The sequence below is a fragment of the Eschrichtius robustus genome, chromosome 8, assembly GCF_028021215.1.
Source record: "Eschrichtius robustus isolate mEscRob2 chromosome 8, mEscRob2.pri, whole genome shotgun sequence".
Lineage (NCBI taxonomy): Eukaryota > Metazoa > Chordata > Mammalia > Artiodactyla > Eschrichtiidae > Eschrichtius > Eschrichtius robustus.
The window spans coordinates 101,834,701-101,859,854 of NC_090831.1; the positions used below are offsets into that span (position 1 = coordinate 101,834,701).

General features: G+C 36.7%; 1 protein-coding gene across 6 annotated transcripts in view; it reads right to left on the bottom strand.

Annotated features, from left to right (window-relative positions):
• CADPS2 (calcium dependent secretion activator 2) overlaps positions 1-25,154 on the bottom strand; it is a 552,288-nt gene that overhangs the window by 252,689 nt on the left and 274,445 nt on the right. For all 6 annotated transcript variants that reach the window (XM_068549383.1, XM_068549382.1, XM_068549381.1 and 3 more), the window contains exon 7: positions 15,552-15,663. In XM_068549383.1, the coding sequence (XP_068405484.1) occupies positions 15,552-15,663 (112 nt within the window). The remainder of the gene's footprint in view (positions 1-15,551; positions 15,664-25,154) is intronic.

Genomic DNA, 25,154 nt, shown 5'->3' on the forward strand with positions numbered 1-25,154 from the left:
AAACCAACTGCCACCCTGAAGAGTGAACATGAATTATTATTCTTCATTTGAATAAGAAATCAAAGCAAGGTCTAATAATTACAACCTAACCATTTGCCAAAATGATAAGATTCATGAAAACCTTCCCAATTTGTCATTCTGTATGTATACAAACTAGTCAGAAGTCCTTTAAAGAATAGAAAAGGAAGATAGGAGAGTAGGAGGTTAAGAATTCCTGGTGTTACATTTTCACATGCTCCAAAGAACTGAATGAATTTAGAGAAATATGATAAGATGGAAGTAGTGCGGAATAAAGGTCAAGGGAGAGAGGTTCAGTGACTTGTTCATGCCCTCTTGGCTATTACGGCAGAGCCAAGACCAGAATCAACGTCTTATGGAAGCAGGTTTCAAACTTTTCAGTTTGTGATGCTCAACAACCAACTAATCTGAATGTTGGACCTTTGACCTAAAGAATTTATTTTTGACTCATACAATACATAAAATAAAAACTAGCAGGGAATAAAGGTACTTAGCTTTTCAGTATCAGTGCTAGAGACAATAAAGGTGGATATTCCTAAGAGGCTTTGTATAGCTCCCAGATGCACAGGGACTTCTTAATGCAGTGACTAAAAGAAGAAGTTAGTAATGGATGTCAGGATGTTCCAACCTGCTTCTTCTATATATTATAACTAGGAGATGGGCTGAACATCCTAGAACCTCATTCTTGCTATAGGATCCAAACCATGTATCATTCCACAATTGCTGTTTCAGCTTATCACTTGGTTAGGGAGCTCAGGTGTTCAAACAAAAGTGACTCATTCTACTGTCTACTATAACTCTGCAAAGGAGAAATGAAACTGAAACCTCAGGAGATTGTTCATTTGTTCATTCATCCTTCCAACAATAATTGGACATGTATTGCACGTCAGAAACTGTTAGACAGGTGCTATTGCTGAAATAATATGTCCTATGCCTTACCTTCAATGGGAAATGGAGATATAATATTGTAAGGCTCATAAACTACACATGAAATGTTATAATATCATTTGAAGTTAGACTAAACATAAGCAACACTTAAAATAACAGTTACCAATAATAAGCAAACAAAGAAGAAAAAAATGGAACCACAAAAAATATTCAATTAGTCTAAAAGAGGAAAAAAAAAAGGAGGAAAAAGGAAATAAAGGACATATAAGACAGAAAAAACAGCTAAATGCCAGACTTAATCATATCAATAATCATATTAAAATACAGTTTAAATACTGATTGAAAGGCAGAGATTGTCAGATTGAATAAAAAATAAACACCCAATCATATGCTGCTTCAATCAACATATTTTAAATGTAAAGAAACAAATAGATTAAAGGATGTAAAAAGATATAATATGCTAACACTAGTTAAAAGAAAGCTGGGATAGCTAACACAAAGAAGATTTTAAACCAAAGTATATTACCAGGAATAAGGAAGTCATTTCATAGTGACAAAGTGGTCAATTAATGAAGAGGAAATAGGAATCCTAAATATTTATGCACCTAATAACATATCTTCAAAATACAAGCAGCAAAAAATGATAGAATAGATCCATAATTATACTCAGGTTAATACCAGTCTCTCAAAAATTGCTTTTTAGAAAGTAGATACAAAAATCAGTAAGGATATGGAAATAACAGTAACTTGAACTATTTGGCATGTATAAAACTCTACTGAACGAAAGAATATGCAGTCTTTTAAACTGTGAATGTGGAGCATTCACAGGATAGACCCTATTAGAGGCTATAAACTAAGCCTCAATAAATTTTAAAAGGATCCAAGTCATATACAGTATATTCTCTAAGCCCAATAGACTGCAATTAGAAATTCATAACATAGAGAACTCCAAAAAAGCTCTCGCATATGTGGAAACTAACACAGTTTTAATAACCCATGGGTCAAAGAAATCAAAATAAAACTTAGAGAGTATTTTGAACAGGATGAAAATGAGAAAAAAATATAAAAAATCTGTGGGATGCCACTAAGGCAATATTTAGGGAGGGTGGCACTTAGAGCATGAAATGTCTATATTAGAAAAAACAGATTTTTATCAAATCATTGGCTTCAGCTTTAATAGAAAAAGTATCATGAATTAAACTCAAAGTAAATAGAAGAAACAATAAAGATTAGAGCCAAAATAGATTAAATAAAAATCAGCAGAAGGAACTTTATCAATTTGATGAAGGGGATCTACCAAAAACCTACAACTAATGTTATACTTAATGTTCAAAGACAATGTTTTTTCCTTAAGATCAAGAATAAGACTAGGATGTCCACTTTCACCACTTCTATTCAACACTGTATTGGACATTCTAATAAGTACAATAAGACAACCAAAATAAATAAATAAAAACATCTAGATTGGAAAGAAGTAAAATCGTCTTTATTTGTAGACAACAATATTGTCTATGGAAAAACAATCAATCTACCAAGATACCAGTAGAACTAGTAAGTGAGTTTATCAAGGTTGCAGGACGTAAGATCAATATAGAAAAGTCAATTTACATTTCAATATACTAACAATATCTAAATTAAAAAAATTAAAACTAACAAAATGATGCCATTTAAAATAGCAACAAAAATATGAAATACTCAGTGATAGATCTGGAAAAAGAAATGCAAGACCTGATCATTGAAAACTATTAAGACATCACTATGGGGAATGAAATAAGACCTAAATAAATGGAGGGATATACTGTGTTCATGGATTGGAAAACTGAACTTTGTTGATCAGCTCCCAAACTGATCTACATATTCAATGCAGATTTCTTACATATGGCACGAAAAGTACAAGCCATAAAAGAAAAAAAATTGGACTTCATCAAAATTAAAAACTTCTGCTCTTTGAAACACACTGTTAACAGAATGAAAAGACAAGCCAAATTCTGGGAGAAAAATATTTACAAATCATAAACCTGATAAAAGATGTGTAAACAATGTATTATGGTCTTTCCAAACTTAAGAATAAGAAAACAAGTAACCCAATTAAAAACTGGAAAAATGTCTGAACAGATTCTTCATCAAAGAAGAGGTACAAATGGAAAGTAAGCATGCAAAAAGATGTTAACATGATTAGTACTAGCTGTTACGGAAGTATAAATTAAAACCATAATGAAGTAACACTACACACCTATTACAAATAAGGAATTGGTACAGTGTGTACATTGAATAATCGTTCTATCTGGGACCGAGGCAGCCCTCTGTTTTTCTGAGGAAACTGAAATGTCAACTTCTGCTACTGTAATCACCCACATGGACCCATCATGGAGGATGCCTATTTATAACTTGCTCTTTTAGTGGTGAGAATGTAAGAAAATGCTTTCCTCTACCTCTACAGTGAGGATGCCAGCCAACTCCTCCGAGAAGGTCTGAGGGAGACTCACTGAGGAACAAGTGATGCACATTATCAAAGTCTCCTTTCCAAGTCAGACTCAGGATGGTAAGTCCTCTCTTCTAACATTTCACAGCATGTAATTAATGACCCGGACGTAATCAACTGCTGCTAGAAAATATATCTGGAAAGACTTTGCACCATATAGGAATGATCTCTGGCCCTTCACCTGTCTGCGGTCCCTTTCTTGTCACTGGAATGGCTTCTGAGATATGACAACAAAGGCTTGTGACAAATGGCTACATGACAGGACTAAAGAAGGAAGGAGAGCTTTTCTGTGATTTTTAGTTTCAGAAAAGGTATACCACTTGTGAGAACTACAAAAATAAAAGTCTACTCTGTTTGAGGAGGTGAATTAGACATATATGAAATGCAAATGAATTTCCATTCCATTTTGCAGCAAATGATATTAATTTGCTGGCTAAAATAGCAGTCATTGAGTACCGGCTCTTTCAATGAAATTGGACATTAAATTTTGCTTTCAAATTGAAGTAAAATGCCTATGATTATGATTTCACTAGCAGCTTCTCTAATGCTTTTTTGATTCATATGTAGATGAATCAAATTTATATAATGCTGGAAAGTTTAATCCTCAAATATAAATTTTGTCTGAGTGAAGGGAAGGCCTAAAGTGATTTGTATGCATTTAACTATATAATTATTTGTGAAAAATCAGAATTGTTAGTCAATAAAACATCTGTAGTCTATTCCTGATCTATTACTCTGTATGTTGAAATAAGTTCTGTGATGACTGCCTGTAAACCAGGCAATTAGAGACATGTTTTAAACTCTATAGGTCCTAACCAAGATGCTTGAAAGATAATAGTACATTTTAATGGAATCATCTATTGAGCAAGGTTAATTTATCTTAGTATTTAAAATGTACCTGAAATTTCCATATAATATCAATATTTACATTTGTAAAACATGCATAATGATTGTCACTCTGAATTATTAGCTATGAACATCTCCATATTAAGAAATGTTTACCAGAAGTACAGATATTGAAATATTATTTAATCAAATGAGAAAAAAGGATAACGTTCTAGCTCCACTGCACCATAAAGGAAAATAGATTCTGATTTATACACTTCTCCAACCTCAGGGAGGCCGAAGAACCAGCACCCTCCTGTGTAGACTGATGGTGTGGTACCAAGGCCACAAACTTAGAGTGTATGAATAGACAATAGGTTCTTTTTCTAACAACTGTCAGAAAGAATGTCTTTACAGCAACACTCTAAAACTAAAAAGTTATTTGGGTAGAAACTTCAAAAATCCATTTTGGGGACTTCCCTGGTGGCACAGTGGTTAAGACTCCGCCTGCCAATGTAGGGGACACGGGTTTGAGCCCTGGTCCAGGAAGATCCCACGCGCCGCGAAGCAACTAAGCCCATGCACCACAACTACTGAACCTGAGCTCTAGAGCCCACAAGCCACAACTACTGAGCCCGCGTGCCACAACTACTGAAGCCTGCGCTCCTAGAGCCCGTGCTCTGCAACAAGAGAAGCCACCGCAATGAGGAGCCGGCGCATCGCAACGAAGAGTAGCCCCCGCTCGCTGCAACTAGAGAAATCCTGCACGCAGCAACGAAGACCCAATGCAGAGAAAAAAAAAAAATCCATTTTGGACTCAAGAACACCATTTGGCAGGTTAAATAGTACCCAGGAGTACATTAATTCATTCTGAAAGACTCAATGGAAACTGCATTGCTCACAAATAGATGTCTTGTGGGATCATTTAGATTTTTATATGGCTATGTTACAAAAGCCCTGCTTTTAAATTTTTGCAGGGACAATTGATTATGATGAACTGTATAAGTTTGGGTGCTTAACTGGTCTACTACTTACCTGCTAGGACATACCCATAATAAGAAAAATTCCCTGTTCTGTCTTGAGGTATTCCCTTAGCACCCGGTGGAGGGCTGGCCACCAACTTGGATGAAAAATCTCCATATGCCACCCCCGTTTCCCTAAATAGGTATTTGCATCTGCCATCTACAAACAAAATCTGCATGCCAAGCATTTGCCAAAGAACATAACCTTTAACTGCCTAATGCCTATTTAAATTTGAGCTATCATTTCACAAAACTATGAGCTACAATAGATTTTTTTTTTTATGTGTTACTAGTTCTCAACCCTGGCTGCACCTTAGTATCAGCGATACTATTTGTGCCAGTGCCTCTCAGCCCTGTATGCACATTATCAGCTCCTGAGAAGTGCTTGAAATTCTCTTTCCTGGGCTCACCCTAAACCAACTAAAAGTGTGAGCCCAGACCTTGAGTCTTTTCAAACACTCCCCGAAGCAGTTCTTATGTGAACATCCAGTTGAGACGCACCATCACAAATGAAAGTAATAAAAGCAGCCAGACAGTACCCTAATAAGATTCAAATCACTGTATAAAAATGATATAAAATGACTATGCATGAATTGGCTTTAGCTTAAACAATATTCAGCTCCTGCTTTAAGTCATGAAATTAAATTGGTCCACACCAACACCATGATTTGTAAAACAGTCACATTACCTCATCCTATGAAACGTAGTATTTAATGATTGTTTTAGGGCATAGACTTTGGGGTCAGAAAACTGAAGTTCAGATCAGGACTCTCGCAGTTGCTAACTGAGTGGTCTTAACCTCTGCTTCTCACTCTTTAACGAAATATGGACTGTTACTGTCACCTTCAAAGAGGATTAAATGGGACATGTGAATAGTAAGCAGTAAAGCAACCAGTAAATCAATATGATGATAGAAAAGGAGAACTAGAAATGACAACACAGTTTGTATTTCAGACAAGGGGTCAGAGATCCAGAGAGTAAATGCCTCCAGATCACGCTTAATAAAAAGTCAGTGGAGTTAACCTTACTTAGTATGGCAAAACTGATCTAATAAATCCTTCAGTGAGCTGCTTGGATGAGAATTATTATGACAGACCTGTTGAAGGAAATCTCCATAATGACTGAACCTGTAGTATCTTCAGTGATTTTTACCATTTAGAATATAAATAAGAAGCTTTATCTTCTATTGTACCAGGTTACTTTTAAATGAAGTAATCACACATACATCCTTACTGAGATACATTCTAAGGACAAAAAGAACTACAAAGAAATACTGACCATTACTTGGTAAGTTCTTTGTTGGTTATGGTACTGGTACAGTATTTCTGGAACAATTTTGTATGTATTACAAGACAGAAAATAAGTGAACATATTGCTGCTGCAGGGAACCTGTAAACTCATGATTTTTAAAAGGTATATATTCCTTAACCGTAAGTGATGATACACAGAATGTTGATTTCTAAATTCCATTATCACTAAAAAGAACCAGTGCTGATTACAGGCCTGGGATAGGGAGAGTACAAGCTGAGTCGATCAACATCTCCAGCTCCAGAAAACAAAGACTGATGGTATCAAGCTTAATTAACTTCACTAATACCAGGAAAATCTACTACCATATGACTCCCGATACGATGCTACGGGAATCACAAAACATCACCTATGTAGGGTTCTTCCCAAAAATGTTTAGCTGAATCCAATCATGAGAAAACAGTAAGACAAACCCAGAAGGGAAAACATTCTACAAAATTAAACTCGTTAAAAATGTCATCATCATTGTAAGGCAATTATACTTCAATAAAGATGTTTAAAAAAAAAAAAAAAAAAAAAAAAGTCATCATCATAGACAACCCCCCCAACCCCGCCCACCCAATATATGATCCTGAATTGTATTCTGGATTGGGGGATGGGGAAGTCCAGCTTTTACAGACATGCTAGGATAATTATGGGACTCTAAATGTTGACTATATATCACATACTAATATTCATCAATATTAAATTTCCTAGGTGCAATAATGGAATTGATGTAAGAAAATGTTTGTCTCTTAGAAAATATAAGCTGAAGCATTTTGAAAAAAAAATGCTGAAAAGCCTTCTTTATTACAAATCTTTTTAAAACCAAGCTTTACATTCTGGAATAATTTTAAAAATTTACAGAAAAGTTGCAAAAATATTATTGAAAGTTCCTGTATACCCCTCAGAGTTTCCCCCATAATTAACATATGATACCATGGTACTTCTGCGAAAACCATGAAACATACATTGTTACATTACTCTTCACTAAACCCCAGACTCTATTTGGATTCCATGGGTTTTTCCATCAATGTCCTTTTTCTATTCCAAGTCCCAATCCAAGACACCACATCGCATTTAGTTGTCACATCTCCTTAGTCTCTTCTGATCTGTGTGTGACAGTTTCTCAGTCTTGTTTTTATACCTAGACAGACTAGAAAAATACTAGCCAATTATCCTGTACAGTGTCCCCCAGTCTGGTTTTGTCTGATATTTTCATCATAATTAAACTGGGTTTAAGTTGGGGTTTTCAGAAAGAATATCACAGAGGTGAAATGTGCCGTTCTCATAACATCGTATCAGGAGTACATGATAGCTATGTGGCATCAATGGCAGTGTTAATCTTCATTACTTGGTTAAGGTAGTGTTTGCAGGTTACTGTTTTTCTCTTATATTGCTTAGGTGTACATTTCTCACCACTCCTTTCAGTGCAGTTATATTGTACCTTGTAATACAACTAAGTTCATCTGTGTTAATCTGCATACATTAAAGTACATGCTTTACGATGTACAGTTCTTTTTGTTTATTGAAGTATGGTTGATTTACAATATTAAATTAGTTTCAGATGTACAGCATAGCGGTTCAGTATTTTTACAGGTTATACTCCATTAAGTTATTACAAGAAAATGGCTAAAGTTCCCTGTGCTATACAATATATCCTTCTTTTCTATTTTATATCAATACCTAGTAATTTGTATCTCTTAATCCCATACCCCTATCTTGCCCCTCCCCACTCCCCTCTCCTTGCTGGTAACCACTGGTTTGTTTCCTATGAGTTTGTTTCTGTTTTGCTATACCCGTTTGTTTTATTTTTTAGATTCCACATATGATTTCCTCTTTGAGTTCTTCATTGACCTTTTTTTTTTTTTTTTTTTTTGGCTGCACTGGGTCTTTGTTGATGTGTGCAGGCTTTCTCTAGTTGCGGTGAGCAGGGGCTAGTTTGTTGTGGTGCGCAGGCTTCTCATTGCAGTGGCTTCTCTTGTTGCTGAGCACAGGCTCTAGGCGCATGGGCTTCAACAGTTGCAGCATGCAGGCTCAGTAGTTGCGGCACGCAGGCTCTAGAGCGCAGGCTCAGTAGTTTGGCACACAGGCTTAGTTGCTCCACAGCATGTGGGATCTTCCCGGACCAGGGATCGAACCCATGTCCCCTGCCCTGGCAGGTGGATTCTTAACCACTGCACCACCGGGGAAGTCCAATCCATTGTTTTTTAACAGCATGTTGTTTAAGTCTGCACGTCTTTGTTCTTTTCTCATTTGTTTTCTATAATTGACTTCTAGTTTCATACCATTGTGGTCCACAAAAAATGCTTGATATAATTTCCATCCTCTCAAATTTGTTTAGACTTGTTTTGTGGCCTAGCATATGATCTATCCTGGAGAATGTTCCATGTGCATTTGAAAAGAATGTGTATTCTGTTTTTGGATGTAATATCCTGTAAATATCTACTATGTCCAACTGGTTTATTGTGTCATTTAAAACCACTGTTGCCTTATTTTCTGTCTGGATGATCTGTCCATTGATGTCAGTGGGGTGTTAAAGTCCCCTATCATTATTGTATTACTGTCAATGTCTCCCTTTATGTGTTAGTGTTTGCTTTGTATGTTTAGGTGCTCCTGTATTGGGTGCATATATGTTAATGAGAGTAATATTCTCCTCTTGTATCGATCACTTTATCATTATATAATGCCTTTCTTTGTGGTTTGTTAAAGACTTTGTTTTAAAGTCTATTTTGTCTGATATGACTATTGCTACCCCCGTTTTGTTTCCATTTGCATGAAATATCTCTTTCCATTCCCTCACTTTCTGTCTGCGTGTCTTCAGCTCTGAAGTGAGTCTCTTGTATTATCCAAAGAGCCACCCTATGTCTTTTGATTGGAGTACTTAGTCCATTGACATTTAAAATAGCTATTGATAGGTACCTACTTATTGCCTTTTAGTACTCGTTTTTCTGTTGTTTTTATAGCTCTTCCCTGTTCATTTCTTCTTGTTTCTTCCATTGTGGTTTGATTTTCCTTAGTAGTATGGTTGTGTTCCTTTTTCTTAGTTGGTAGGTTTTTAATTTGTGGTTACCATGAGGTTCATATATCTACTTGTTTAAACTAGTAGTCATTTTAAGTTCAAACACACTCTAAAAGAGCCACATGTTTTACTCCCCTCCTCCGCACCATTTTTAATGTCATATTTTACATTTTTACACGTATCCCTTTACAGTTTATCGTAGTTATAATTGCTTTTACAATTTTTGTCTTTTAATCTTTGTACTGGCTTATGTAAGTGGTTGATCCTCAGTCCTTACTATATATTTGCCTTTCCTAGTGGGATTTTCCTTCTCCTATAGATTCCTATCTTTCCACTTAAAGACACGTTAACATTTTTTAGGATAGGTTTAGTACTGATGAACTCCTAGTTTCTGCTTGCCTGAGAAGTTCCTTTTCTATTCTAAATGATAATCTTGCTGGGTAGAGTATCCTAGGTTACAAGTTTTTCCCTTTCAGCATATTGAATATATCATGTCACTCCCTTTTGGCCTGCAAAGTTTCTGCAGGGAAGTCAGCTGATAGCCTTATGGGGATTCCCTTGTATTTGACTCTTTTTCTCTTGCTGCATTTATAATTCTTTATCTTTTGCCATTCTAATTATGATATATCTTGGTGTGGGTCTGTTTGAGGTCATCATGTTTGGAATCCTCTGTGTTTCTAATACCTAGATATTTATTTCCTTGCTCAGGTTTGGAAAGTTTTCAGCCATAGTTTCCTCAAATACATTTTCAATCCCCTTCTCTCTTCTCCATTCTGGGACCCCTATAATGCAAGTATTGGTGGGCTTAATATTATCCCAGAGGTCTCTTATTTTTATTTTTTAAAATTTGTTTTTCTTTTTGCTGCTCTGATTGGGTGATTTCCATTATTCTGTCTTCCAGATCACTTACTCATTCTTCTGTATCACTCAGTGTGCTATTCATACCTTCTTGTGTTGTTTTTTTTTTTTTTTTTTTTTTTTAATTTCAGGTATTGAATTCATTTCTGATTGGGTCTTTCTATTTTTTAACTTGTTAAAATTTTCACTGTGTATATCTATTCTTTTCCCTAATTTAGTTAACATTTCTATTACCAATATTTTGAATTCTTTATCTGGCAAATTGTTTGTTTCAACTGCAAATTGTTGAGGCTTTTCTCTTGCTCTTTCAATTGAGAGCAATCCCTCTACCTTCTCTGCCTCTATGAATTTAGGTGAAACAGTTACCTACTGTGGTCTTGAAGGAGTATTCTTATGTGGGAGAGTCCCCATATGGACTGTGTCCAATGCCTTTGGTAGGAGAGCTGGATTTGATGAGGATGCAAGTCATATCTTTCCTCAGGGTGTTCTGGCAGCTATGACCTTGGTAGGGGGTAGGGATGGAGATGGAGGGGCTAGAGCCAGGTGTGAGGCAGGACCTCCCCTCTGCTCAGTGGCCAGCAACACACTATTGGGGGGAGTGGTCTGATCCCAAGTTGCTGGAGCAGACTCCCTGAGGGTCAGGCCTGAGCTGGCTCTATTCCCTTTAAGTATGTGTTTATCCCTCTCCCTGCACTGGGGACCCTTGCCCCAGAGGGGGTAGTGCTGAAGCAAACAGGGCCCTTGGGGGCTCTCTGCTCCTGTCTGCCTCAGACAGAAGTCCAAGCTTTCTCTGTCATGCTGCCTGTGCAGGCACCCACAATAGTTTCCCTCGCTCTGCTCAGACACAGCCTCAGGTGCAAATCCCTTTGTCCCTCACAGCTGATCACTCTCCCCAGCCTCTGCCACCCTTGCCCAGTGGTGGAGCAATACTGAAGGGCAAGGGGAACCCACATGGACTCTGGGCATGTATGGGGGTGGTGTGCTGCAGTGGAGTGGCTGCCATAGAGATCTGGGCTGCTTTTGATGGGCTGCTTAAGTAAGTGCCAACAATGGCTGCCACCACCTCACCCAGGCTCTGCCCCAGTACCTGGTAGCCTCCGTGTCCCACAGTTGAGTCCTCTCCCCAGTCACGGCTGCCCAAGATCCGGTGTCTTGGGAAACCTGGCAGCTGCTAGAGCAGACCTCTCTTCACCCTGCCTTGGGGGGCAAGCCAGTGTGCTCGTGCTGCCCACAAGCCGAGTCCAGTGTTCCCAGAGCCCTCCTGTTAGCCCTCCTGTTCCCAGAGCCTCCAACCAGCCAAGGGGGTTCATCTCCCCTGTTTAGGACCCTGGGACTGGCGTGTCTAATCTGTGGCTCTCACTGCTCATTCCCCAGGGCAGGTGTCCAGCCGCGTATTCTCCCTTTTCCTCTAAGTTCCCTTCCAGGGGCACAAGTCCCAACCTGATCGCATTTCTTCCCTTCCTACTTGATTATATATGTATCTTTCTTACAGCCTTGGTTGTATAAGAGTCCTTCTGCCAGTTTCCAGTTAGTTTTCAGTTAGAACTGTTCCACATGTAGGTGTATTTCTGATGTGTTTATCAAACACATGTGAGTTCCACATTCTCTTACTCCTCCATCTTGATTGATCTCCTCCTGGGATGTACAGTTCTATGTGTTTAGGCAAATACATACATTCATACATCCAATACCCAGTATCACACAGAAAAATTCCTTCACCTTGAAAGATCCCTGTACACCCCTTTTCAGCCAACCACTTCCCCCCTGGGTCAATCCATGGCAAACACTCATCTGTCTTCTGTTTCTATAATGTTGCCTTTTTTAGAACAAATCATACATTATGTAGTCTTTTGGGTCTGACGTCTTTCACTTGCATTTAAGTTTCATCTATGTTGTTGCATGAATTAGTAGTTCATTTCTTTTTATTGCTGAATAGTATTCCACTCTATAGATGTACCACAATTTATCCTTTACTCTGTTTAAGGACATGTTACTGCTTCCAGTTTTCTGCGATTATGAATAAAGCTGTTACAAACATTCACATGCAGGTTTTGTGTGGACAAGAACTGTATATACCCTTGGGTAAATACCTAGAAGGGCAGCTGCTGGGCTATATGGTAAGTCTAAGTTTAACTTTATAAGAAACTGGCAAGTTGTATTCCACAGTGGCTGTACAACTTTTCATTTCCGCCAGCAAAGATTCAGTTTGTTGATTTGAATCCTTGTCAGCTTTTGTTATTGTCAGTTTTCTTGTGTTCTATCCATTCAGTGTATCTTCTTGTGCTATACATCTATTTTAAAGGCTGTGTGACTTATCTTTCAAATATCACACAAAATTTTAATTAAAAAACTTCACTAAACTAAGATCCCCAGATACAAGAGTTATATCATTTTAGACTACAGAGCTCACATGATGTAAGGCCTTTTTCTTCAAATTAAAATGTTGTTACTGTTTCTAAGTATAAAAGTAGGTAAATATACAGAAAACATTACCAGTAGCTCTACCCTCCAGCGATGACCACCATTCTCTTCTAATTTTCTTCTAATTGCACACATGTGGTCAGATTATAACACATCTAAAGACCCAAAGTGTAAACCAAGAATGAGTCTGATATGTTTGAGGAACAGAAAGAAAGCCAAACATGAAGGAAGAATGATAGTAAGCAAGGAGGGTGTAATAGGAGATGAATTTGGAGAGAGATCAGTTCATGCAGAGCAGAGTTCTTCCCTGTTGGTGTGTGTCCAAATTATGAGGCGGCCTTGTTAGAACAGATGGCAGCACCCCACCCCCAAGTTTCTGTTCCAACAGATGGAGAGTTGGGCCTGAGAACCTGCATTCCTAACAATTTTCCAGGTGTTGCTTGTCCAGGGTCCCACCCTGACAACCCTTCTTGGGCGTACGACACTATGATGAGGAGTCTGATTCTTTGTTCCAAATAACTGAGAAGACAATGGATGATCTTAAGGACAGAATGATGTGATTCTGTTTTGAATTTTAAATAGATCATAGTGGCTGAGGTGTGAAAGCTGGATCAGAAGGGACGAGATGACAAATGAGAAAGCTGTAAGCTGACTATTACTAGTGAGAAATAATGATGTCTTGAATTATGGTCGAGGAAATGTTAAAGTGTGAACATACTCAGTATAAATTTAGGAAAAAGCTGACAGAACTTGCAAATAGGTTGGGTATTAGAGTCAAAGAAGAAGAAGAAAAGGGCATGCTGAGGTCACTGGCTTGACAATGGCCCCTATGGAAGACTTGATGGGGTTGCTAATCAAAAGTTCTTATTTCAAAAATATTTAGTGTGAGATATCTGTTAATACACAATTAGAAATACCAAGTAGGCAAGTTGGATATACAAATCTGAAGCTCCAAGGAAGGAAACTAATTTAAAAATTGGAAGTCATTAACCCAAAAAAAAAATTTATAATCATGAAACCTACTGAGGTCATTAGCAAAGATCAATGGATCTCAAGCAGAGGTGCTCCCAGGGGACACTTGGCAATGTCTGGAGACATTTCTTATCACCTTTGCTTAAGAGGGGACGAGACTACTGGCACATATTGACTGGTCAGGAATGCTACCAAATATCATAAAATGCACAGGAGTGCTCCTAACAACGAAGAATTATCCTACTCAGAACATCAACAGTGCTGAGGTTGAGAAACTCTTATACAGATAGAAAAATTGTCTTTCGTGTATCACAGGAACAAGGGAGCATGAGGTCTTTCTCAGATATACAACTGATTGGAAAATATACCACTCATGTACATAATTTAAAAATTGCTTTTATATATATATATATAGATATCTGTATCTATCTAGAGAGCCGAAAAATAAATTAAAAATACCTTAAATTACGTTATAGCATTAGACTTAAAATGGCTGCTATTACACAGTAAAAAATAGTTACAATAAGGAAACACGGTAAATGAATGTAATAATAATTTAAATGAGAAACCCTGATTCACAAATCCATCAGACCATATGCAGTCTCCAGGGTTCTTCTCTTAGATTATGCCACCTGTATACCTTTGTTGAATGAATAAATGCACAAATATGTAAGCACATGAATGAACGAACATTATGGTTTAGCTCTCTTAGGTATTAAGAAATACACATAACAGGGAAGCAGAAGAGGAAATCTAGCATATGAATGCAGACTCACAATTTCTGGAGTGTGGGTATCGATTCACGAAATCCCTAGAAATGAAAGAACTTCAAAGGTGTAAAGGATACAGAAAAGGAGGAAGATTTGAAATGAATAGAAATCCCAACTTTAGGGGGAAAAAAATCCAACATACACACGAATCCTAGCATCCTTTGACACCCAGTATCACACCAGCTAGCCACCATTACCAGAAATTTTCAAGTAAGACTTCTTAAGCCTTTATTTTCTGGAAAATATATATGAAAGCAGTGCTCAGGTCTGGGTAAAATAGATCCACATTACAGAAGATAACTTTATAGTCTACTCACTGGAACACATCTACCTTGTGAACAAAACCGCAGATAATCTTTCACACAGAGAGGTGTTAAGATCACAAATCTACCGTAATGTCAGAAGAAGCTGAGTATAGGTGAGAGATCCTGGATTAGAGGATAAATATATTATAGGGATGAGGAGGTGACTATAGGAAAAAAACAATTCTAGGTTAAAAGGTGTGTGGCGAAGACCTTCTCACAGGGAAAATGAGAGAGGTACAAGAGATAAATACACTTAAGAGATATTCTGTAATCAATCTGATCACAACGAACAGAAAGAGCAGATGACTTCAAATATAAAGCGGATGCTTGTAACCCATGGACAGAAATGTTTGAATCAGGGTTACCTTTCACCAAGAAAGACAAGTTGGCCTATACCATTCACTCACTGGCCACTGGAGTACGTGTGACAAGAATGACTCAGTCAGTGACTATGACCTTATGTGTTCCCCTTAAACACCCAAGGCCTATCACAATACTTTCTCCATTACAGCAATTATGTTTAGTAAATCAGAGCTGTAAGCTGGGCTCATGGGAAATTACAAATAAATTATTAACGTACGAACAGATGGTTTACACACTGCATACTGGTCCACCCTAACTCTAAATCAAGAGAAGTTAAAATTGTGCTCCCTGGGAAACACGGGGCTGACCATAACTCACCCTTCCCAGTTCTTTATCTTCAAGGGCCAGGACCCCAGTGCTTTCCGTGAAGAGTTTTACTTTGACCACAGGCCGTGGATGAGTAGTGGTAAAATCTCCTTGGGTTCCCCACCTGCAATGAAGTAACAAAGATTCTCTTTGAAATGCAGCATTAATTTTGTTTTCCATGTAGATGTGTTTCCTTAGAAGGCACATGAAGCAATGGAGAATCTTTCATGGCTCACTGAGATTTTTATCTTTGCTTTTGTTTCTGACAGATGGCACAGTCAAGAAAGAAAATAACAATAAGCTTTACAGCTTGTAATAATTATTCAGCTGTTCTAAAAATTAGCACATTAGAGTACAAAACACAGTGTGCCATAAGAATTTAGGTTAAGGTAAAGCATTAAAGAATATATATATATAACTGAATCACTATGCTGTACACCTGAAACTAACACAACACTGTAAATCAACTATACTTCAATTTAAAAAGAAAGGTAAAGCATTATAGATATAGCTATTGGAACCTATTTTATTAATTCAAACACAAATTACAACACGATTTTTATGGATGGCTAGGGAAAACTGTTAACGGTTTGAGTGTGTAAGAGGTAGTTTCTCAGAAATTATTTTTGCATGCTGAAGATTTCATACCATCTCTTCTTACAAAGTCTTCACTAGATATTTTATTTATATTTTTAAAAGTGGAGGTAATCATCTCATCCCTTACTTTATATGATTTTTTAAAGCTCCTGTCAAAAGGAAAGAAATAAGCACCAAAAAAAATAGGAGTGTTTTGCCATTAATTTCCCAGTACACTCCCCTAAGAATGAAGTAAGTCTGTCGATATCTGGCTTTTCAAATCATAACAAAATAACATGTTTCCTTGGCTTATCTTTTAATTAATAGCATCTCATCTTTACCACATACCAACTCATTCTTGTCTATTTACAAACTTAGATGGCACACACCTGATACTAAAAAATCTTATCAATGTTTCTCATAATTCTGAGATCAGACTTGATATTCAGCACAGCGTAAAGAAAATACCACTGAGAAAAACAGACATAACAGGAAGAAAAAGAGAGATTTAATGAGATAAGATTCCTGTTAAAAATCAATAACCAAATAAAAATACCAATTTCTTATTTTAAAAAAACAGTTTACCACATTCATGGCACTGTCTAAACTTTATTTTATAAACTTATTCAGAAAGCTGAAATACAGAAAACTGAGGTAAGTATACCAAAAACTAAATAATCATGATGTCTTCTCCTATCACAGCAGTTTTAATTTTTAACATTGTGATACATGTACAGTAAAAGCACAGTCCATTTCAATGACTGAAGAAACCTGCATCAAGATGCAGTTTGTTCTTTTGAAATTAAAGTCATACTTCAGAGGGAAGGGAAAGATTCATTCAGGATGGAAAGCAACTTAATTTCTATTTTAGATTTCTAGAAACTGATTAGCAAAGAATCTCTTTGCCATTTCATAGAATTAAGATGGTCTGAGATAAAGTAGAGCTAAAATAGGAATAAAAATAAAAATAGATTCAGAACCAAAATAAGGAAGGAGAGAACAATTCTTAATTTAGAGTGTGGAATCTTAAGCCTTGAATACAGTCAGGCGATCTGGATAACAACTCCGGAGTTGACGCCCATGACATACCCTTCTCTTTATTTAGTAACATGTGGTTAAATTTGGAAAAGTAACTTTTGGAGACATTTTCTTATAACTGAAATCAATGATTTTTAGTAGTCATGTAGACACAGCCTAATAGTTTTCCACAGAATTTGCTGATCTTTTAAACTAAATTCTCTTCATAAAAATTCTTTTGTGTATTAAATCAATGATATTTTGTCTCCTCTGTCAAAAATCCTTTGAAACTATTACAGTTTTATATGATTATTTGAAATTCCTAATCTACTCCAATATGCAGTTCTCCAAAGAGAAAAATATTGACTGACCCTATTAACCATCACTGAGGGACTTGGTGAGTTTTGTCTTTTACCCTCATCCTCCTGTCATTTTACCTGAAGGAAGGGAAATGTGTTACCAATTCCACTTTGTTGGATACAATAAGACAAATAACATCATACATGTAAAGAGCTGTGCTCACCCATGATTGCATGAACTTCCGGAAAACTGCCTACTAACTCAGATCCTTGACAAACAAGCATCTTCAACAACTGTTCTTGAATCTTTATTCACTGTGGTACGTCTCTCATTTACTCATTAAAACCATTTTATCGTGAACATCCTACATAAGTTGTCTAAAAGTGAGATACAATGTAAATAATAATAAAAAGAAAATCGACATTCCCACAGCTCAGGTTAAGATGAAAAATGTACCAGGACATTAGAAGAGCTCTGTTCAGGTCTGCAGTGGTCACATCTTCCTCTCGCCCCTACTCCACACTACCACCAAAGTAGCTAGGATTTTGGATTTTATGTTAATAATTCCCTAGAATTTCTTCTTAAAGGGAATATTTTCAGCATTTTACCTCTGACTGTGACCACTGCTCTAGGTTTCTTGTAACTGGTTTTTAATGGGTAAAGAAAATTGTTTTCCTAGTTCATTATATACACACGTATAAATACATCAGAACTTATGTAACATACATATATATTATTATATATGACATCACCGGTAGACCATAGACATGTCATATATACCTATATATATATATAACATCCCCTGCTCCTATAATATCATGTATATAATCTGCTTTTGGACTTTATCATTGCTACATCATAAATATGTTACATGGAGGGTCATAGATATATCACAGATAACGCTATATATCAAGGACATAGATAAATCCTAGATAGATTCTATCATCCAGAAATGGATACTCTTAACATTTTTTTAAATGTTTTCCTCCATCTATTGAGATGATTAGTCATTGCAGATTATATTAACCCATTTTCTTTTCAGAGATAATCCTAATTTCTTCTCTTTAAAAAAAAATTTTAAAGCACAGGGAATTCCCTGGCAGTTCAATGGTTAGGACTCTGCGCTCTCACTGCCCAGGGTGTGGATTCAATCCCTGGTTGGGGAACTAAGACCCCGCAAGCTGAGTGGCATGTCCAAAAAAAAAAAAAAAAAGAAAAAAAAATTAGATTTAGTACGCTAATATTATGTATCAAAATTCACGATTGAGACTGGCTTGTAGATTTACATTCTTGTATTGCCCTTGTCTGTTTTTGTTATGCTAACTTTATTTGAATTAGTTGAAAAGTGCTACAGTTCTCTGAAAGAGTTTGTAAAAAATGGGAATTATCTATTCTTGGAACTCACCTATTAAGCTGTTTGGGCCCAGTATTTCTTTGTGGAAAGATATTTACTAATGATTCTATTTCTTCACTGGTCATAGTTACAAAACTACTCAGGGTTTTCTCTTCGAGCCAATTTTGATAACTACTATTTTTCTGGAATATATTGATTTCATCTAAGTTTTTCAAAAGTATTTGTACAGAGTTGTAAAAATTCCCTTATCTTTTGAATCTACAGCATCTGTAGTTATGTCTCCTTTTCATTCCTAATATTTTTCTTTCATTTTTAACCTTGAGAGAGGTTTGTCTCGCTTATTATTCTTTTCAACTTACCATTGTTTGACTTCGATCGATGACCCTCTCTATTGCATGTTGGTTTTCTATTTCATTAAACCCTGCTCTGTTATTCCATTCTAATTTATCTTGTGTTAATTCTGCTGTTCTTTTAAAATTTTAACTTGAATGCATGGCATTAATTTTAAGCCTTTCTTTTGTTCTGGTTAAGCATATAAGGCTATAAATTTCCCTTAACCACTTTAAGTACAACATCCTATAAATTAACAATATTTTTATTAATCAGCTGTTTATAGGTGTGTTTTTAAATTTTTAAATGAAGTTCTTTTTCTTAAGCTCTACTTTTAGTGCATCATATTAGAGAATAAAACTTGCATGACAGTAATCTTTTGAAATAATTAAAACTAGCTTTATATTCTAAAATATGTATGTATGCATGTCTATGTGTGAGTTTAACTTTTCCATGAGTACTTGAAAAGTATTCTCCACTGTGGGCACAGTGCTGTATATATGGCTATAAGCTCAAGGTTGTTACTGTGTTATTTTTTTATTTTTTAACACCTTTATTGGAGTATAATTGCTTTGCAATGTTGTGTTAGTTTCCACTGTATAACAGAGTGAATCAGGTATATGTATACATACATCCTCATATCCCCTCCCTCTTGCATCTCCCTCCCACCCTCCCTATCCCACATCTCTAGGTGGTCACAAAGCACCAAGCTGATCTCCCCATGCAATGCAGCTGCTTCCCACTAGCTATATTACATTTGGTAGTGTATACATGTCAATGCTACTCTCTCACTTCATCCCAACTTACCCTTCCGCCTCCCTGGGTCCTCAAGTCCATTCTCTACATCTGCGTCTTTATTCCTGTCCTGCCCCTAGGTTCATCAGAACCTTTTTTGTTTTTTGTTTTTTTTTAGAATCCATATACATGTGATAGCATACAGTATTTTTCTGTTCCTGACTTACTTCACTCTGTATGACAGACTCTAGGTCCATCCACCTCATTACAAATAACTCAGTTTCGTTTCTTTATATGGCAGAGCAATATTCCATTCTATATATGTGCCACATCTTCTTTATCCATTCATCTGTCGATGGACACTTAGGTTGCTTCCATGTCCTGGCTATTGTAAATAGAGCTGCAATGAACACTGTGGTACATGACTTTTTGAATTATGGTTTTCTCAGGGTATATGCCCAGTAGTGGGACTGCTGGGTCATATGGTAGTTCTATTTTCAGTTTTTTAAGGAACCCCCATACTATTCTCCATAGTGACTGTATCAATTTACATTCCCACCAACAGTGCAAGAGGGTTCCCTTTTCTCCACACCCTCTCCAGCATTTATTGTTTCTAGATTTTTTGATGATGGCCATTCTGACCAGTGTGAGGTGATACCTCACTGTAGTTTTGATTTTCATTTCTCTAATGATTAGTGATGTTGAGAATCCTTTCATGTGTTTGTTGGCAATCTGTATATCTTCTTTGGAGAAATGTCTATTTAGGTCTTCTGCCCATTTTTGGATTGGGTTGTTGGTTTTTTTGATATTGAGCTGCATGAGCTGCTTGTACATTTTTGAGATTAATCTTTTGTCAGTTGCTCCGTTTGCAAATATTTTCTCCCATTCTGAGGGTTGTCTTTTCGTCTTGTTTATGGTTTCCTTTGCTGTGCAAAAGCTTTTAAGTTTCATTAGGAACCATTTGTTTATTTTTATTTCCATTTTTCTAGGAGGTGGGTCAAAACGGATCTTGCTGTGACTTATGTCATAGAGTGTTCCGCCTACGTTTTCCTCTAAGAGTTTGATAGTGTCTGGCCCTACATTTAGGTTTTTAATCCACTGTGAGCTTATTTTTGTGTATGGTGTTAGGAAGTGTTCTAATTTCATTCTTTTAAATGCAGCTGTCCAGTTTTCCCAGCACCACTTATTGAAGAGGCTGTCTTTTCTCCATTGTATGTTCTTGTCTCCTTTATCAAAGATAAGGTGGCCATATGTGTGTGGGTTTATCTCTGGGCTTTCTATCCTGTTCCATTGATCTATATTTCTGTTTTTGCGCCAGTACCATACTGTCTTGATTACTGTAGTATTTTAGTATAGTCTAAAGTCTGGTAAGCTGATTCCTACAGCTCCATTTTTCTTTCTCAAGATTGTTTTGGCTATTCGGGGACTTTTGTGTTTCCATACAAATGGCGAAATTTTTTATTCTAGTTCTGTGAAAAATGCCATTGGTAGTTTGATAGCGATTGCCTTGAATCTGTAGATTGCTTTGGGTAGTACAGGCATTTTCACAATGTTGATTCTTCCAATCCAGGAACATGGTATCCCTCTCCATCTGTTTCTATCATTTTTAATTTCTTTCATCAGTGTCTTACAGTTTTCTGCATACAGCTCTTTTTGTCTCCCTAGTTAGGTTTATTCCTAGGTATTTTATTCCTTTTGTTGCAATGGTAAATAGGAGTGTTTCCTTAATTTTGCTTTAAAATTTTTCATCATTAGTGTATAGGAATGCAAGAGATTTCTGTGCATTAATTTTTTACCCTGTTACTTTACCAAATTCATTGATTAGCTCTAGAAGTTTTCTGGTAGCATCTTTAGGATTCTCTATGTACAGTATCATCTCACCTGCAAACAGTGACAGTTTTACTTCTTTTCAGATTTGGATTTCTTTTGTTTTTCTTCTCGGATTGCTGTGGCTAAAACTTCCAAAACTATGGTGAATAATAGTGGTGAGAGTGGGCATCCTTGTCTTCTTCTTGATTTTAGAGGAAATGGTTTCAGTTTTTTACCACTGAGGACAATGTTGGCCTTAGGTTTGTTATATATGGCCTTTAGTATGTTGAGGTAAGTTCCCTCTATGCCTACTTTCTGGAGGGTTTTTATCATAAATGGGTGTTGAATTTTGTCAAAAGCTTTTTCTGCATTTACTGAAATGATCATATGGTTTTTATCCTTCAGTTTGTTAATATGGTGTATGACACTGATTGATTTGCGTATATTGAAGAATCCTTGCATTCCTGGGATAAACCCCACTTGATCATGGTGTATGATCCTTTAAATGTGCCGTTGGATTCTGTTTGCTAGTATTTTGTTGAGGATTTTTGCAACTATGTTCATCAGTGATACTGGTCTGTAGCTTTCTTTTCTTGTGAAATCTTTGTCTGGTTTTGGTATCAGGGTGATGGTGGCCTCATAGAATGAGTTTGGGAGTGTTGCTCCCTCTACTATATTTTGGAAGAGTTTGAGAAGGATAGGTGCTAGCTCTTCACTAAATGTTTGATAGAATTTGCCTGTGAAGCCATCTGGTCCTGGCCTTTTGTATGTTGGAAGACTTTTAATCACAGTTTCAATTTCAGTGCTTGTGATTGATCTGTTCGTATTTTCTATTCCTGGCTCAGTCTTGGAAGGTTGTGCTTTTCTAAGAATTTGTCCATTTCTTCCAGGTTGTCCATTTTATTGGCATATACTTGCTTGTAATAATCCCTCATGATCCTTTGTATTTCTGCAGTGTCAGTTGTTACTTCTCCTTTTCCATTTCTACTTCTGTTGGTTTGAGTCTTCTCCCTTCTTTTCTTGAAGAGTCTGGCTAGTGGTTTATCAATTTTGTTTACCTTCTCAAGAACCAGCTTTTAGTTTTATTGACCTTTGCTATTGTTTCCTTCATTTCTTTTTCATTTATTTCTGATCTGATCTTTATGAATTCTTTCTTTCTGCTAACTTTGGGGTTTTTTTTGTTCTTCTTTCTATAATTGCTTTAGGTGTAAGGTTAGGTTGTTTGAGATGTTTCTTTTTTCTTGAGGTAGGATTGTATTGGTATAAACTTCCCTCTTAGAACTGCTGTTGCTGCATTCCATAGGTTTTGGGTCATCGTGTTTTCACTGTCATTTGCTTCTAGGTTTTTTTGATTTCCTCTTTGATTTCTTCAGTGATCTCTTGGTTATATAGTAGCATATTGTGTAGCCTCCATGTGTTTGTATTTTTTACAGTTTTCTTCCTGTAATTGATATCTAGTCTCACAGCATTGTGGTCGGAAAAGATACTTGATACGATTTCAATTTTCTTAAATTTACCAAGGCTTGATTTGTGACCCAAGATATGATCTATCCTGGAGAATATTCCATGAGCACTTGAGAAGAAAGTGTATTCTGTTGTTTTTGGATGGAATGTGCTATAAATATCAATTAAGTCCATCTTGTCTAATGTGTCATTTAAAGCTTGTATTTCCTTATTTATTCTCATTTTGGATGATCTGTCCATGTGAAAGTGTGGTATTAAAGTCCCCTACTATGATTGTGTTTCTGTCCATGTGAAAGTGTGGTTTTAAAGTCCCCTACTATGATTGTGTTACTGTTGATTTCCCCTTTTATGGCTGTTAGCATTTGCCTTATGTATTGAAGTGCTCCTATGTTGGGTGCATAATTATTTACAATTATTACATCTTCTTCTTGGATTGATCCCTTGATCATTATGTAGTGTCCTTCTTTGTCTCTTGTAATAGTCTTTATTTTAAAGTCTATTTTGTCTGATGTGAGAATTGCTACTCCGGCTTTCTTTTGATTTCCATTTGCATGGAATATCTTTTCCATCCCCTCATTTTCAGTCTGTATGTGTCCCTAGGTCTGAAATGGGTCTCTTGTAGAGAGCATACATACAGTTCTTATCTTCGTATCCATTCAGCCAGTCTAGGTCTTTTGGTTGGAGCATTTAATCCATTTACATTTAAGGTAATTCTTGATATGTATGTTCCTATTACCATTTTCTGAATTGTTTTGGGTTTGTTTTTGGAGGTCTTTTCCTTCTCTTGTGTTTCCTGCCTAGAGAAATTCCTTTAGCATTTGTTGTAAAGCTGGTTTGGTGGTGCTGAATTCTCTTAACCTTTGCTTGTCTGTAAAGGCTTTAATTTCTCTGTCAAATCTGAATGAGATCCTTGCTGGGTAGAGTAATCTTGGCTGCAGGTTTTTCCCTTTCATCACTTTAAATATGTCCTGCCACTCCCTTCTGGCTTGCAGACTTTCTGCTGAAAGATCAGCTGTTAACCTTATGGGGATTCCCCTGTATGTTATTTGTTGCTTTTCCCTTGCTGCTTTTAATATTTTTTCTTTGTGTTTAATTTTTGATAGTTTGGTTAATATGTGTCTTGGCATGTTTCCCCTTGTATTTTTCCTATATGAGACTCTCTGCACTTCTTGGACTTGACTATTTCCTTTCCCATATTAGGGAAGTTTTTAACTATAATCTCTTCAAATATTTTCTCAGTCCCTTTCTTTTTCTCTTCTTCTTCTGGGACCCCTATAATTCGAACGTTGATGCATTTTTATGTTGTCCCAGAGGTCTCTGAGACTGTCCTCAATTCTTTTCATTCTTTTTTGTTTATCCTGCTCTGCAGTAGTTATTTCCACTATTTTATCTTCCAGGTCACTTACCCTTTCTTCTGCCTCAGTTATTCTGCTATTGATTCCTTCTAGAGAATTTTTAATTTCATTTATTGTGCTGTTCATCACTGTTTGTTTACTCTTTAGTTCTGCTAGGTCCCTGTTAAACATTTCTTGTACTTTCTCCATTTTATTTCCAAGATTTTGGATCATCTTTACTATCATTACTTTGAATTCTTTTTCAGGTAGACTGCCTATTTCCTCTTCATTTGGTTTGTCTGGTGGGTTTTTACCTTTCTCCTTCACCTGCTGCATATTTCTCTGTCTTCTCATTTTGCTTAACTTACTGTGTTTGGGGTCTCCTTTTCGCAGGCTGCAGGTTCATAGTTCCCGTTGTTTTTGGTGTCTGCCCCCAGTGGGTAAGTTTGGTTCAGTGGCTTGTGCAGGCTTCCTGGTGGATGGGACTGGTGCCTGTGTTCTGGTGGGCAGGGCTGCGTCTAGTGGTATGTTTTGGGGTGTCTGTGATCTTAGTATGATTTTAGGCAGCCTCTCTGCTAATGGGTGGGGTTGTGTTCCTGTCCTGCTAGTTGTTTGGCATGGGGTGTCCAGCAAGGGAGCTTGCTGGTCATTGGATGGAGCTGCGTCTTAGCATTGAGATGGAGATCTCTGAGAGAT